This window comes from Phymastichus coffea, unplaced genomic scaffold (assembly GCF_024137745.1).
Source record: "Phymastichus coffea isolate CEN01 unplaced genomic scaffold, Cenicafe_Pcof_1.1 PCOF00111, whole genome shotgun sequence".
Taxonomy (NCBI): domain Eukaryota; kingdom Metazoa; phylum Arthropoda; class Insecta; order Hymenoptera; family Eulophidae; genus Phymastichus; species Phymastichus coffea.
This window is the reverse complement of record NW_026706922.1, coordinates 1,567-17,184: the sequence shown is the minus strand read 5'-3', so window position 1 is coordinate 17,184 and position 15,618 is coordinate 1,567. Positions and strand designations below refer to the sequence as shown.

General features: G+C 48.8%; 5 protein-coding genes across 6 annotated transcripts; 3 read left to right on the top strand and 2 right to left on the bottom strand.

The window, feature by feature from the left end:
• Positions 1 to 195: 195 nt before the first annotated feature.
• On the top strand, positions 196 to 2,489 carry LOC131670550 (potassium/sodium hyperpolarization-activated cyclic nucleotide-gated channel 4-like). The gene is given in 9 exon segments (XM_058946231.1): positions 196 to 243; positions 298 to 551; positions 626 to 841; positions 914 to 1,091; positions 1,165 to 1,331; positions 1,375 to 1,565; positions 1,629 to 1,834; positions 1,917 to 2,126; positions 2,199 to 2,489. Coding segments are annotated over 9 exon segments (1,761 nt in total).
• A 110-nt stretch (positions 2,490 to 2,599) lies between these two features.
• LOC131670557 (uncharacterized) lies at positions 2,600 to 4,022 on the bottom strand. The gene is made up of 3 exons (XM_058946246.1): positions 3,582 to 4,022; positions 3,058 to 3,313; positions 2,600 to 2,974 (listed from the first exon to the last, which is right to left on the bottom strand). The coding sequence occupies exons 1-3, from the start codon at positions 4,007 to 4,009 to the stop codon at positions 2,636 to 2,638; spliced, it is 1,023 nt and encodes a 340-aa protein (XP_058802229.1). The 5' UTR covers positions 4,010 to 4,022; the 3' UTR covers positions 2,600 to 2,635.
• A 1,122-nt stretch (positions 4,023 to 5,144) lies between these two features.
• LOC131670521 (ninjurin-A) lies at positions 5,145 to 7,350 on the top strand. Of its 2 annotated transcripts, none has more exons than XM_058946182.1 (2): positions 5,145 to 6,015; positions 6,576 to 7,350. In XM_058946182.1, the coding sequence occupies exons 1-2, from the start codon at positions 5,638 to 5,640 to the stop codon at positions 7,029 to 7,031; spliced, it is 834 nt and encodes a 277-aa protein (XP_058802165.1). In that variant the 5' UTR covers positions 5,145 to 5,637; the 3' UTR covers positions 7,032 to 7,350. The 2 variants fall into 2 exon arrangements, with proteins under 2 accessions (XP_058802165.1, XP_058802164.1); XM_058946181.1 differs by having other exon boundaries at positions 5,145 to 6,027.
• Positions 7,351 to 7,558: 208 nt separating this feature from the next.
• LOC131670558 (tubulin epsilon and delta complex protein 1-like) lies at positions 7,559 to 9,144 on the top strand. The gene is made up of 5 exons (XM_058946247.1): positions 7,559 to 7,688; positions 7,774 to 7,858; positions 7,952 to 8,169; positions 8,240 to 8,587; positions 8,660 to 9,144. Exons 1-5 carry the CDS (start codon positions 7,569 to 7,571, stop codon positions 8,999 to 9,001), a joined length of 1,113 nt encoding a protein of 370 aa, XP_058802230.1. The 5' UTR covers positions 7,559 to 7,568; the 3' UTR covers positions 9,002 to 9,144.
• A 2,272-nt stretch (positions 9,145 to 11,416) lies between these two features.
• Positions 11,417 to 15,285, bottom strand: LOC131670563 (cell growth regulator with RING finger domain protein 1-like; the record flags this gene model as incomplete). The annotated part of the gene is given in 6 exon segments (XM_058946257.1): positions 11,417 to 12,405; positions 13,509 to 13,616; positions 13,891 to 14,039; positions 15,119 to 15,227; positions 15,229 to 15,255; positions 15,257 to 15,285. Coding segments are annotated over 6 exon segments (872 nt in total), but the record flags the coding sequence as incomplete, so codon positions are not given.
• Between the last annotated feature and the right edge of the window lie 333 nt (positions 15,286 to 15,618).

Here is a 15,618-nt window from a genome sequence, read left to right as displayed (position 1 = left end):
TTTCCAGTTCCAGTTCCAGTTCCAGCAGACAGAACACGTCTCGCGCTCGCCATCGTATACTCTCGCTGACTATAGGCCAGACTTGGCGCAAGGATCTTGGCGCGAACATTTAAACAAGCTCCAGATCCGTCTCGATCGCTTGATTAATCATAAATAGTCGTTGAGCATTGCTCGTAAAATAAAAATCGATCGATAATGGAGCTGATGAGTTTGATACCAGGTCTGGAGGCGAGCGAACAGAAGGTCGATAATTTTCCATTGTTACCGCAATAATTTGATTCGTCGATTGGACGAAAGCACTTGCGCGACCGACAGGAGCCAGTGATAAGGCACGTCTGCAGGCAGCCTCCCGAAGAGGATATAGTGGAGAGCTACATGAAAAGTGGTGACCTGTGTTCGCGACTGAACCGTTACTTCACGCGGAAGCGCATCTTGTCGCCAACTCAATACTACGCTCAGACGTGCTTGAAGAGCACGAGCGCCGTCAAGTACGAGATCAGCAACCACTTGCAAAACTTCCCTCGCATGATTCACCCCTTCAGCTCTCTGAGGTAGGGCGCGCGGCGCGAGCTCCGTCGAACCGGGACAGCCCCGAGGATTCCTCGAATCCCGAAATTCTTTCTAGAAACTTTTGGGACGTGACCATGATGCTGTTCACGTTAGCCGCTCTACTGATGACGCCCTATCTCAATACTTTCTTCTTCGACGAGGAGATGGAAAGCTTGCCCTACATCCTGCTCATCGACTTCGTGCTGCTGTTCGACGTGTGCCTGGCCTTCTTCACGGGCTACTACGACGTTCGCACCAAGAGCGTCACGCTGGACCCACGAGTCGTGCTCAGGTGAGAAGCTCTCTGATCGATCGGCGCTTGGCCCTCGAGGAGACCTCGTCGATGATTGGGCCCGTTGTCCAGGAAATACTTCAAGGGCAGCTTCTTACTGGACCTACTGTCGGCGCTGCCTGTCGAGCTGTTCGACTTTCTGGCTCACGGCCGTGGTCGCCACCACGTCAACTGGTATTGCTCGGCCTTCAATCTCATGAAGGTCTTTCGGATGCGCAACCTCCTGCACTACGTACACCACTTGCAAAAGGTGAGGCGAGCCGACGTCCGGAGCCGGCGCCCCCTGCTCGCACGCTCACGCAGCTCTCCGGCTCTCCGCGCAGTCGTACCACCTGACGTTCCACCGGGTCAAGATCCTCGAGCTGAGCCTCGTAGTGGCCATCAGCGTGCACTGGTCGGCGTGCCTGGTCTACTACGTGCCGATGCTCGTCGGCAGGTTCGGCAGCACCAGCGCGTGAGTCCGCGAGTCGAATTTTGCCGGCGCGTCATCGCGGCTCTCTCACGCGCCAACGAACGCGCCGACGAATGCGCAGGCAGTCCTGGATACTGAGCGCGAGCATGAGGGAACGCGACACGCGACTGAAGAAGTACATCCTGTGCCTGAACCGCGCCACGACCTCGCTGGTGAGCTCGGCGCACTACCTCGACGTGAGCAGCACCGAGGACATGGCGATGAACCTGGCGCTCGCGGTCCTCGGCAAAGTCGGATTCATCTACTTGCTCGGTGCGTGCGTGCGTGCCCCGTCGCCGCGACTACAACGGCTAAGAGCGCCGCGCGCCCTTGCAGCCCAGTTCCTGCAGTTGATGGCGAGCCTCCACTCGTCGAACAAGGAGCGCACCAAGCTGCTGCAGCAGCTGCACGAGTACATGCAGTTCAAGGAGCTGCCGCGTGACACGCGCGAGCGGCTGCTCGTCTACTGCGACTACTGCTACAACAGGAACTTCAACGGGGACAAGCGCATACTCGCTCAGGTGTCCGAGCCGCTGCGCGAGGTGCGTCCCCCGAGCGCCACTTGCAGCGCCGCTCGCCACTGCCACTGAGCCTCGTTTCCTCTCCCCCGCCGCGGCCCGCCAGGAGCTGATCTTGCACACCTACGTGCAACTGCTGGACACGGTCGATCTGCTGAGCTGCCTGCCGCGGGCGGCCGTCGTCAAGCTCGTCAACTACATCAGGTCCCAGATCTACCTGGCCGGCGACACGATAGTCAAAGCCGGGACGCCCGGCGAGGCGATGTACTTCCTCGGCAGCGGCACCGTTGCCGTCTACACCTCCTTGGGCAAAGAGGTAGGCCAGGCGCCGAGCCTTCGCGTCTCGATCCCGTCGCCAGTGCGAGAGCCCCGCTACCGAGGCGAGCAGGTCTGTCACCTGGAGGACGGCTCCTACTTTGGCGAGATAGCCCTGGTGATGGAGAACGAGCACCGCGTCGCCAGCGTCGTGGCCATCGAGACGTGCGAGATAATGATCGTGCCGAGGGAAGCCTTCCAGCAAGTGATAGCGCCCTACCCGAGTCTCCTCGCCCGACTGCAGCGGGTGGCGCTCGAGCGCCTCGAGAAGACCTTGCTCCTCGACGAGATTTTCAGGCTGGAAGACCCGCGCCCGCATTACATCAACATTAGCAACATCACGGGTAAAAGGAGGGACGAGTGACTGTATTGGTCGTTGGTTTGTCTACGCCAATTTATTGTGAATAATCGACTAACGAGTATTGCAAGAACGTAGAGGTCCGTAGAGGTCCGTGAAAGAGCGAAGATCCGAGTAGGAAACAGTAGTAGGCGTGCGGACAACGAGGAATTTCAGCGTCCACGCCTAGCGTAGCTCAAGATCGTCCTACCCTCGCGCAGCTTGCTCGGGTTCCTGTAAGACTGCTGATAGATGGAGGTGAGCCTCCAGTGCTCCGGATAGTCGGCGTCCCTGCAGCCGCGAACGACGCTGAAGGGCGGCGCGAGCGTGTCGATGCAGAACGACCTCCTGGCGTAGGGCGTGCGCGGCCTCGGCACGCGGCCCCTGTCGGCCGGCAGCCCGTCGTGCCCCCTGGCGACGCCGGCGCGGCCGCTCCTCCGCGGGCAGGACGCCGAGCGCGCGCCGAGGCGCACCGCCGAGTCGAGCCGCCCGCAGAGCTCCTCGCCGTCGTCCTGCAGCTCGGTCGTGCGACACCGTCACTCGCTCCTGCTCCTCGGCCAACAGATCAAAGCTCAGCGTCCAAGGGGGTGGTTACCTGCTCGTCCTCCCGGCGGCCGGGTATGCGGCCGGCCCTCACGTCCAGCCGCGAGTCCTCGTGCGAGACCAGCGCGAATATCGCCGGCGCCGGGCCGCCGTCCGAGCCGTCGACGTGCGCGGCGCGGCGTGGCTCGTACGACGCGTCGACCGGCGTCTCCCAGCAGATCGCCAAGTCCATGTACGTCGCCGGCTTCTTGCAGCCCAGCGCCGGGCCGCGCTGCTCGTGCAGTCGCCCCGGGACGATTGATGGGCACCTACGTCGCAACACGCGAGAGCGGTCAGGCTATTTTCGGCAGGCGAGCTGCGCGCGCCGACGCGATAGGCGCCAAATCGCTCGCATGCCAACGACACTTTATCGGCTCGGGAGAAAAATGATCGCGCGAGGCGACGATAAGCGTCATTCAATTAAGCGTTATCGTCGTGCCTCCCGGCCGAGAGCGACTCTATCTGCGCCGCGGCAAAGAAACAAGAACAAAGGCGCTCGGCAACACAGCAGCTCGGTCGTCCTCGTTCGCGAATCACCTCTCCACGGCCTCGCTCGTGCACGGCTGCTCGGCTCTCTTGTCCTGGACGAAGATCGCGTCGTCGACTCTGTCCGGCAAGTCCTGATGCTGCAGGTTCTCCGCGTGCAGCTTTCTGGCAACGGCGAATCTCTGGCGACACGAGCTCGACGGCTGCCGCCGACGCCGGTGCTGCTGCTGGTGCTGCTGCTGCTGCTGCTGCTGCTGGTGCTGCTGCTGTTGCTGCTGTTGCTGCTGCCGGTGTCGCTCATCTCCGCGACGGTCGCTGCTCGCGGACCTCGGGCCCTTGCAGCGGTGGCCGCGCGGTCGCGAGCGCGGCACGGGCTCGGCGCCAGCGACGCGCTCGGGCAGCGCGCACGCGTGCTCGCGTATCGGCTCGCCGCCGCGGCTCGCGCTTCCCGGGCAGTGCGCGCAACACTTCCGCGGCATTATCGAGCACGGGCGCTCGCGAGATAACGCGGCTGCGACCGCGGAGGAGCCGTTATCGGCCCGTGCTCGCCACCGCGGCCGGCTTCCACGCGTCCGCGCTCTCCCATGCTGTTTTCGCTCGGGCGCGTCTTATCGTGGCAGCTCGAACGCACGCGCCGCTTGCGTGCCGGCCGAGATTGTCGCCGGCTAATCGCCGCCGCCGAGTCGCTGCTCGGCACGACCGAGGAGAGGAAGCCGACGACGCCGCGACACTGCGAGCCGCGGTGCAAGCTCGCCGAGCTTCCGCTGTTTACTTGACGACCAGGCGAACAGTTCAATACTCGGCGGAGCTTGCGCGCGCGCGAGCAGGCGATATTACGTCATTCGCGGCTTCGTTGCCGCGCGCACGCCAGAGAGAGAGAGAGAGAGAGAGAGAGAGAGAGAGAGAGAGAGAGAGAGAGAGAGAGAGAGAGAGACACGCGAGACGAGAGGCTCAGCTCGGTACGGATAGCGAAATTGGCGACGTCGCCGCGACCGACGCGACCGACGCGACCGATCGGCGAGCGCGCCTTTCCTCCGTACCTTTGTCCCGACGAGCGCCGATGAAATTCGCTGATTCGCCGTGCGCGACAAAGGCAGCGGAAACAAAGATGTAACGAGCCCGCGCAACCGCTGCGATAATTAAGCAAATAGTAACGCGCGCTCCTTTGTGAGTCAAGCGCTCGCCTTTTCTTCGCGTACCCTTTCGGCCGTCACGGCTTCGCCGGCGAGAAGCCTTGGCGCGATGCTGCGCGAAATTGCCGACTCGCGAGTAGTGACGCTCGAGTGAGCGTCAGCCGAGTGCGACGATAAATAACGCCGCTAGACTCGTAGCCCGCGCGCGCTCTTCCCTTTCTCGGGCGAAATCCATTCCAGAAACAAAGCCATTCGACCAGTTGCGCACCGTAGACGAACGAAAGCTGCACGCAGATGCATATCGCGCCCACGTTCGCTCGCGTCTCATCATCGGACGCGGCGCGTTCTCCTTCCCGCGGCCTTGGCGAGATTCCGTCTGTTGGCATCGCGCACACAAACACGCGAGTACCATGAGTAAGTCCGCGCGGAGGCAAGCGGCTAATCGACGCACTTTCAAACAGTCTCGGACAAACTTGCCCCGCGCTCGGCTCGCCAGCTGCGCTCTCTGTTCCTTTACGGTCTTCTGCCCTCTTTCGTACGAAATCGTACTCGCGACTTTGGCGCGTTTCGGAAAACCCCCTGGCAAAAAGCGAATCATTCGTCGCGGGGGACTCAAAAAGGCACCAGAGGCCCAAGGCCCAAGCCGAAACTCGCGAAAGAGTGAGGTTCGCACGGGGGCAGCGAACAAAAGTAGCAGAGTCGGTGCTCGATCGACTATAGTCGCCGCCGCCGCCTGTCTGCGTACGCGCATCGCGGAATTCTTTTCACGCGCGAAGGGTAGCACTCGAGCGGAACAACGAGGTTGTAGCGTTTGCCCGACTTATTTAATTTTTCTTTTTATCTTTTTTATTTCCACGGCGAAGTACAAAAAGCGCAGCAGTGTCGAAAAGTGATTCATCGCGCGTGATCGATTCTCGCTTTCTTTCGTATGGCCAACGAATGGTCCACGAGGTTGTTAATCTCGCGAAGGAAACATGAGCGAAACGGGAAAGGAAACGATGACGACGATGACGACAGCGAAGGTGTCCATCGAGAAAGCCAACGAAGAAGATGTGGTGCTCTACATGGACGATCTGAATGGAATTGCGAACGGTAACAATGACGACGCAGACGACGTCGACGACGACGACGAATTGTCGTCCGAGCGCATGGACGGCCGAGTCTCGCCATCGATCGTCGCGGAATCGACGAGCACTACCCTTGAGAAAGACCGTCACTTGGATACCGACAACATCAACACAGACGTTGAGGTGTTTGATCCCGAAGCGCATCGCCACAATCACCGACACAGAGAGCATTACCCGGGTGTCGATGACGGGTTGATCACCGATTCGGACGACGAGAAGCCCACGGTGATTACTTTTGTTAGTACAGTCTATCTATTCTCCGTTTTCTTTTCTTTTCTTCGCAAAGTGTCATTCGCTCGTCGGTCGCACGGTTCGATAGTTGTAGAGTCACGGGAATTGATTCAAAGTTCTCCGGTCATCGCGTTGGAATGCGCCGTCATCGCGGTTTTGTATAATTAATTGCGACGAATATGGAGCTCTCGAAAAACTGCAGAATGCTCAACTGTTTCATTCGCAGACAGGTTTGCAATTTCAAACTTGACAATTGGCGCACATTTATCTTTTAGTTCATCACTAGGTTAAGTTAATCGTAAATGTACGCTTGTTGTTTACCAAGTCGCTCGTGCTTGAGCTGCACTAAGTGTTGGCTTTTAATCGAAAGACCGTTCATGATTAACGCCTGTCCGATGATCAAGGTCACTAGGGCCAGAGATTAGGAGGGTAAATCGAGCGCGCTGAAGATCGGCGATCGATTATTTTGCAAGAAGCTCGTTCTCGGCAGCTGAGTGACAAATATCTCCGCATCCGGCTGTGGGCGAACGATAAGGCGTCGGTTGTGTTCGCAGGGACCGGCGTCGCCGCGTCAGAGGCCAGCCACCGAAACGCCGGTGTTCCCGAGCTTCGCCGGCGGCAACGGCAGCCAGCCGACGCCCGACGTGAACGTCTACCAGCAGAAGAAGACGATAGCCCAGGGTATGATGGACTTGGCGCTCATATCGGCGAACGCCAATCAATTCCGTTACGTGCTCCAAAGCAGCGGACGCCATCCCTATTACTACCCGTCGCTGGCCATGATCGGCTTGAGCCTCTTTCTCCAGGTGGTCGTCGGTATCGGACTGATTTGGAACAGCCGCTACAACGTCAAGGACAACGACCAGATGTGCAAAGCTAACAGAGCCAACAATTGGACGGTCATTGCGATTTTCCTGGTGACCATCCTCAACGTCTTCATATCGTCTTTTGGCGTGGTTGAGACCTCGGAGATTATATTCGCTAGTAACAATGGCGGTGGCGTCACTTGAAATTCACCGCTGCTCCATATTATCTATACACATTGCCCTGCGTAAATGAAACGTTGTACTTTCTATTGTCTGTAACAATGATATTCTCGTGATAAATGTTTATACTAATACTCGCCGAGGCTACCAGAAAAACGTTGTGCATTTTATATTGTTGCAAGTATCATTACTAACTACATAAGCATGCTATAATCTCAATTTTGTAGTATCTCGCCAAGTCATACCTCAATAAGTAAATACTTATCGAAACATTATTCTTATAAATATTTTCTATTTTCGTAAGGAAATGAATGCTTATCTCATGTGACCGATGACTTCTGTATCGCGAATTAATTTATGCAATAAAGAGAGACGCATCAGACTTCAATTTGCTTTCCATTACGATTATTCAAACAGTTGGCGCACTGTGTGTTTTAAGATGCGCGGTCTTGACACCAGACGGCGAGACTGTCGCGCAACATCTGGTTTTCCGGCATTTTTAAAGAGATTTGATATTTGATTTAAAATTGCGGTTGCAACTGTTTACGCGATAAAAAAATTATGCTTGACATCAAAGAAGTTATTACTCTTCTTTGTAAATATTTAAATGACACTGTGGACAGTACGTTGAATCCAGAGCATTTCCGACTGGCGAAATATGACAACGATTCGGACGCCGTCGTAAGTATTTGCGTTAGAGTGTAATCTCGCTTTGAGGTTAAGATATTTTTTCGTTAAATTTTCTATTATTAAAAAACAATCGTAGATTGACGCATTTTGGACTACTTTGGACAAACTTACACATTTCGCTTTATCGCAAATCAACGACAGAATTTCATTTGCCGAATTTGGTAAGTTTAAATGGCCACCTTAAGTCCACGAAAAATAAATAATTTTTTGATGCATTTTTTGATGAATAAATATAAATGATCAATTATTTGCAGATAAATGTATAAGAACTAAATTACGTTTGTCATATTTACAATACCCTCTAGTGGATATATACAGTACTTCGAATACACCAAAGAATTCCAACAGTAAATCATTGTTACTTGCATTGGCATGGATTATTACAAAGTATGATGTTCTGAAGAATATTGTAAGATTAAAATTATTAAATAGTTCACTGGGTAGAGAATTTTCTAAAGTAAATGCTGATTTGGTATGTGCTGTATTTAAAATTTTGTATTATTCTTTACGATATGTTTGATATATTTTACTTAATTTCACAGCCAACAGAATCTGAAGATGCCGAACTAATATCAATACAAAATCAAATTCACAGTTTATTGCAAAAGACAAACAAGCTAAGTGGCAACATAAAAGCTATTTCAGAGCTATACTGTGAAAAAGTAAAACTAATGACTAAAGTTCATGCTGCCAGCATCACTGCTAGTGGATTACCACACTTAAGTGTCTCTGAAATGGCTTTAATAAAGAAAATAGCTACCAGTAGAGATGACAAACAAGTAATAGGAAGTAATATTCATGAAAAATTAAAAGAAATGGAAAAAACAGCATCAATGTTGGACACACATATGAAGTGGACAAGAAGAAGTCATGTATTTCATACGTGGATGGTGATAAAACTAAAAAATGAAAATTGTGTTTGTATTCATTTCCATTATTTTCATTCATTTTTTATGTTTCAGAGTACAGTGTTGGATACTTGTGAAAATACAGAAAGATCAACACTATCAGATTATGCTTTAGCAGAGTTAGCAAGGTTTATCTATCTTTTAAGGCACATAATTAAGGACAGATTAAACTTTTTAAAAATTTCTCATGATCATATTAGTTTAAAACGTTTATTGGAAGATTGTCCTTCAAAACTCTTAAGAGTGCAAAAGTGTTTCACTGAAACACACCATTGTTTAACAAAAATGACACATCAGTTTGATAGCACTGATGAAAATTTACAAAAGAAAAGAGTTGAATTGGAGAAAGAGCTAAAGTTTATCTTGAACTTCATACCAGATTGTGTCCTTATATAGTTATAGTCAAACTGTTAGGTCTGTGATATAACTATTAAGTTTTAAAGACTGATTAAAGTTAATATGTCTATAGTATACATTTTTATAAAAGAAAGTTTAACTTATTGAAGAAATAAATGGTATAGTACTTATGACATAAATCAATTTATATTTAATAACAATAAATAATACAAAAATCTTCTTTCAAATGATGTAAAATTAATCTAAAGCTTCATTCCTATGTTGTTCAAAATTTTACAGCACTATGTGTTTATGTAGTAGGAGCTTATATTAATTATTAATGTGAAATAACGAGACGGTGAAATATTTAGGAACGACACTCTTTATTAAATAAATTATGTACAAGTCCTTGCATACGGGTAATGTGTTGTTTTTTTTTCTTTTTATTGCATCACTGGAATATTATGCTTACTGCATAAATTAATAACTCGATAATTAAATTCGTTCTACTAAAATACATTGACTTCATAGGCCTTAGCTGCTACAATGAATGTATAATATATACAATTTAGCCAAATAATCTATGGCTTTTGCTGAGACATCTTTTTATTTTTTCGCTACTCAAGTAATAAAACTTTGCAAACATTACTGGAGATTACGAATAAGGCTAGTTAATAGTGTTTCGACATTCTACTCCGTTCGAATTGTCAGCGCAAGTTTCATATTTATATATAATAATAATAATAATAATAATAATAATAATAATAATAATAATAATAATAAAATTATATCAGGCTCGCGAGTCACGATCTTAAAAAAATCATTACTACAATTTCAATAATCGCAAAAGCCTCTTCCATCCGAGCAACATTCGTCCACTATACAGCTTTTAATCAGGATTATCACAGACTGTGTATTTACAACTTATCATTAAAATTCCTCCTTTTTTGTTTTTTAAATCTTAAGTTACATTCTACGTTTTCTACGTTCTTCATTACGTGTTTTATTTAGTGTTTTTTTTTCCTTGATAGACTTACGTTCCTACGTTCTCATATAAGACGAGATCGAAGAAGAAACTTGGAGAAAGTCAAGAGTACCTTTATAAGCATAGAATTCACAAGATATTTTGTCTCAATAGAATGAAAACACTTGATGAAAGAGTACATGCAATGAGGTTTAATACGATAATATTTCAGCTATAATCAATTTAAACGTTGGTTTAATTAAAGTGATTGTATTTGATCGCTCATTCTCTCACTTACTATAATTTATTTTGTTTTTAAAATTGTATATTATAATTTGAGGTGTAAATATTATAAAATGGCCTCTCATACACCTTGATCAAACGATTCGTGCTTCCTTTAAATTTTATAAATGCAGTACAATAATCTCTTTAAAATGACGATTTAAAATAGAAGATTATCATGGTACGTCAAATGAATACAGACATTTTTTTTTTGGTTTTTGCAAGTGCAGCATTTAAATATGAGAATTAAAGAATACAAAAAAAATTATTACATTCACTTGCTCCATTAGAAGTGTCCCATAGCTACGAGCATTCGTTTGACATAGATTAAATTTAAATTTAAAGTCTACAGATTATAAAATAAAGAGAAAAAAATATGGATTTAAGTGGCATATTTACAGTGCATCTTTCAAATCCTACGATCCTATATTGAGAATTAAATTTGGCACTTATAATAAATACAGAAAAGGCGCACGCGTACGCTACTCGCAGCTGTCCAAACACTTCATATGAACGTTGATTATTTTTTTTCGTTTACGACATTCGAAGCGTATTAACAATAAATAATGGTCAATTGTACAATTAAAAAATATAACGAGCAAAGCTTTCACAAGAACACGCCATCGTATTGTTTACTGAACGCGCTTGTGATCGCAAAAGTAATTTATAGGCAGCAACATTGATTGTGCCAACTCTGAGAATGTTCAAAAGGGAAAAGCCAACGATTGGTCGCTCCTTCGTTGAATAATATATTTACGCTACTAGGGAGTATAGTCGGCAAAATATGCACCGTGCGTTTGCCTACTTGTACTCCTGTATTGCGTATAATCGTTTTCCACACAGCCCCGCGAAGAGGCGATGTTACACCCTCAACAGACGACAAAGAACCACATTGACGCTATGGGAAAAGTAAAGTGCCTCGTGGGCACACGACGCGCTGTTTTACCGCTCGAGCCGTCAGGATTTGAGCATGCCCGAGATACTTTACTCTAGTCTGTGAGCGATTCTATACCTCCTGCTACGAGGGCGCACAGTTACCACTTTTCGCGCAGTGTGGGGAAAAATACTTTACGGACGGTCATCATTCATATGCGATTACAAAAGAAAAAAAAGAAGAGCAAACATTTATAAAAAAAAAAAAATAAAATAAAAAGGGAAAGAAAAAGTCTTATCAGTCACCACTTTGACGAGTCCTTACGAACGAGGAATGACATCGGCAAGTCCTAGTCTGTGTGTGTGTGTGTGTGTGTGGGTGTGTGGGGTGTGTGTGGGTGGGTGGGTGTGTGTCTGAGTGACGATATGCAAAACGACGTTAAGCCAAAGTCAATGATACAAAAAAAAATTGACAATAATAAACACAAAGGAGTCAGCGTTATACGCGAGATAGTCAAACTGGCACGTAAAAGACGATCATAACGCTAGACGAAGTTTTCGATAATAAATAGAAGAAAGTCAAGTGAGTCGTTAATCAATATAATCCTCGACGAGGGACGCATCGTTAACGACGATCTCACACTGGATTTTTACTTCCTCGACGGGGCGATTTTCGTTTGCACGCAGAATTTCGAAACAGAGATCAATCAGTGGAACATGAAATCAAATACGAAAAGTCAGAAAGAAAAAGAAGAATCGGGATCAGATGTGAAATCCAACGCACGCAGCTGGCTCGTAGTCTCGACGGTAAAAATCACAAGGGAAAAGCAAAAGAATCAAAGAAGAATCACAATGTCGTCGTCGCCGTCGTCGTTGTCGTAGTGGCGGCATCTCTCTACCGAGTGAATCCCAAAAAATCCGTCAGCCGATCGTTCCAGTCGTGCAGCCAGTGCGACGCCTGCGTCCTGGCGCGCTGTTTGCACGAGTTGATCTCCTTCTCGGGCGGCATGTACTCCTCGCCGCGAATGCAGAAGTAGCTCTTGATGGGGCTGCGGCACATGGGGCAGCGATCGAGCTTGCCGAAGCAGGAGGCGCAGATGCAGGTGTGTCGGCACGGCAGCAACGCCCGCGACAGCGGGAAGTACTGGCAGACCACGCACAGCTGCTCGCCGGCGCTGTTCCACAAGGAGCCCTCGCTGTCGCCGGCGCCGGACGCCACTAGCGCGTCCCTCGTGTTGCTGCCGTTGTTCGGGCACGGCTCGGCCAGCGCCAACGCCGGCCCCAGACCCGACGATACGCCCATCTCGTCGTAGTTGGTCGAGTTGCCCGTCGCCAGGTACAATTGCTGTGAACAGTCGAGGACACGCGCGACTTTAGTGTGACGAGTGGGGCTTTATCCGGGCCGGGCGGTCATCATAACGCTCCTTCGCTCATTAGCGAATTTGCAGGCGTTCGTCGAGCGCGCGGCAAGTCGACACAACCATCGTTGTACTTTTATTCAACAGTCGGCTTCGCAATTCAACGTCTATTTCTGGCGACAAGCGACGCTTTTCAAGTCTTCTGCTTTTCAAAATAAATTTGCGTAATGGGCTCCTCGAACGAGGAAAATGACATTACACTTGTATGCGCGTGGAACGAAAAAATTGAAAGAAAAAAAAAAGAAAAAAATCGTTTGATTGATATTCCTCGTGTTTTTCTCGTCCTCGCAAACTGAAAGTGATATTTTGAAATTCAAATTTGAACGTTTCGCCAGAGAAAAAAATAATAATAAAACAGCGAGCTTCTGATTTCAATGTGGCGCCACGTTCGACAGTGGGAGGAAGAAAGAAAAGAAAGAATAGCGGAGAAAGAAAGTGATGAATTTGGCCAGACGCGTTTATCGCCGCGAGTCGTCGAACTCGCGACAACGACTTGCCGAGACAGACTTTGGCGCGGAAAAGAATAGCTTTGCCATCCGTTTAACGCTGTTTCCGAAGCCCAGGGGGCTTTTCGCTTCCAGAATTGCATACGCGCGTTGCGTCCGAGGACAAGCGCATTCGCGAGGTTAAGCCAATCCGAAAGTGAAAGACGAAAACCGACGGTTTTTCGTCCGTTCCCCTCCTCTTCGTATCCGTCCAGCTGGCGCTCCGTCGTCGTCGTGGTCGTCAGTATCCGTGCGTCACGGGGAACGACAAGGTCGGCTCCGAGACAAGGCGACAGTCGTTGGACTAGTGCCTTGCTCGTCGTTCGCGCATGCGGGCGTCAAAAAGAAGAAGAAGAAGAAGAAGAAGAAGAAGAAGAAGAAGAAGAAGAAGAAGAAGAAGAAGAAGACGAAGAAGAAGACGAAGAAGAAGACGAAGAAGAAGACGAAGAAGAAGACGAAGAAGAAGACGAAGAAGAGGCACGAACGGGCGCGCGTGCGGCGCATGTGCAGCGCGAGTGCGTTTCGTTGACGGGACGAGAGCTTACCTTGAGGCAGGACAACTGTCCGTTAGCCTGCTTCAGATACTGAGCGAGAATCGAGGTCGGCAGCGTGCACACGCTATCCTTAATGTGAACGACATTCACCAGCGCAACCTGCCAACACAGCAACACACGTATTAGTACCTCTTGCCCAATCGCCTCTGGAGCCTTCGATTCGCCGAAAAGACGAGTTACGAAACTGATCGATCCTTTGCTCGTTATTCGTTTATTCGTTTTCAAGGGCGCGCGGAATCACGCTCTAATTAATGGCGCGCACTTGCGCAACGGTCGCGTCCGACGAAGCTCGAGCGAACGGCTCGTCGCGGGCCGGCGATGCGCCCGGATCGTCGATCGTCGCGCTCCGACTCGACGATATTGCTCATCTCACCGTCTCGTCGGGATGTAACTCTCTGGTGTCGGTGCGCGTGAGGAAGATGACAAGTGGGTAACAGAGCCGTGGTGGCGTGCCCAATTCTAATTCGGGCGCTGGCAGCGACAATCTCAGCGTCTCCTCGCCGTGCGGCTGTCTACTGCGTGTCGTTGTCGTCGTCATCATCATCTCAGTCAAGGAAAATTATTACGTTCTACGGTCGACTGCGCGGTGCTGCGTTATTACGCGGTTAAATCATCCTCCCTTCCCGCGTCCACTCGGACGAATCATTCCGCGAAATTCTCAGTCTCCGTCGCTGTATCGATAGAAATCAATCGTGAGAAGTCGCGTGTGTGCGCTTTCCTAACTCGAAATACATGCTTTCCAATCTTCCCAACTTTCGCGGTAAAAGTCAAGAAAGCGAGAGAGACAGAGATAGAATAGAATAGTTCTTTAATGCATCAATGAGGTAGAACCCCGTCTGGCGGTTTTCAATAATACGAGATTTCAATGAACGAGAGATAAAAAATGAAGCTAATCAAATCGTGAGCAGTGAGATGAATTTATTTAGGTAATACGTGATATTGTTTGTCGACGAGTAGCGACAATAAAAGTCAAAACACTTTAAATCAAAATTTACAAATAAAGTTAAAAGATGTGTAACGAATTTAAAAAAACGACACGCTAAGATAACTAAAAGTACAATAGTAAGATAAAATAAAAGGCAAAGGCAGAGTAAAGATAAAAATAAAGATAAATATAATAACAAAGTATAAAACGATATAATTAAAGTTGAGCTAAGTGTACTGCGCAAATAACTAGAGATTTAGCAGTACGCTATTTAAATTGAGAAAGAAAACGAAGTAAGAATCCTTTTCCATTGTTGTAATATATAATAAAAAAAATGTATTTTTAATATTTTCAAGAGAGAGAGAAAGAGGAGAGAGCGAGCGAGAGCGTGAGAGAAAGAGAGAGTATCCGCAACAAATTACTGTTTGATATACTCCATTCCATTAGCAAACTTGCATCTGTCTCTCTTGAATTTATTCGTGTTTGTGCTTTTTTCTGTTTGCGAAACCCGCCGCAGCAATAACCATTAGGCAACTGGCGCTGTAAACAATGGAGTCGTTAAAGCTCGAAACGTAGGAGCGCATCGAGGAAAGTTTGTCCAAAGTCAATAAAACGACAAGCTCGAGCGGTCCATAAAGATCGAGCTTGAAAACGAAGGCAAAAAGGATACGCTTGAGCGGCGTGAAGTATTGTGCGTTGCCTTGCAGCAGAGTGCCATTGAGGGATGCGTCCCTGAGGGCACTCCAGGGCTTCCAGAGCGCGAGGTGCAGCTCGCGTATGCTCACAACCCCAGATCGCCTGCAGCTGGTACTCCCACTTGGCTCGACACCTCGCACTCCACCTCTGCAACAAGCCACAAAAAGCAAGCGATGGTTAGTCCTTCTCGGACCCGTCCGAAGCGACTGCACGCCAAAGATCCCGCTGCGTGGAAAGCCTCACTCGCGACGACCCAGTTCACGGCTCTCCGACTAGCTTTTACCGTTATACGCGCGCGTCCTATCCTCCACGGATTTCTTTTTCTCGAACGATTCGGATCCGTACGGAAAGACAAAGAGGCCTTGCGGAGAGAAAAACAAAGAAAGGAATAAAAGAAACAAAGAAACAAAAAAAACAAAAAAACAAAAAAACAAAAAAACGAGCGGAGAGGCGCGCGCGCGCGCAGGTACGTCGACCTCT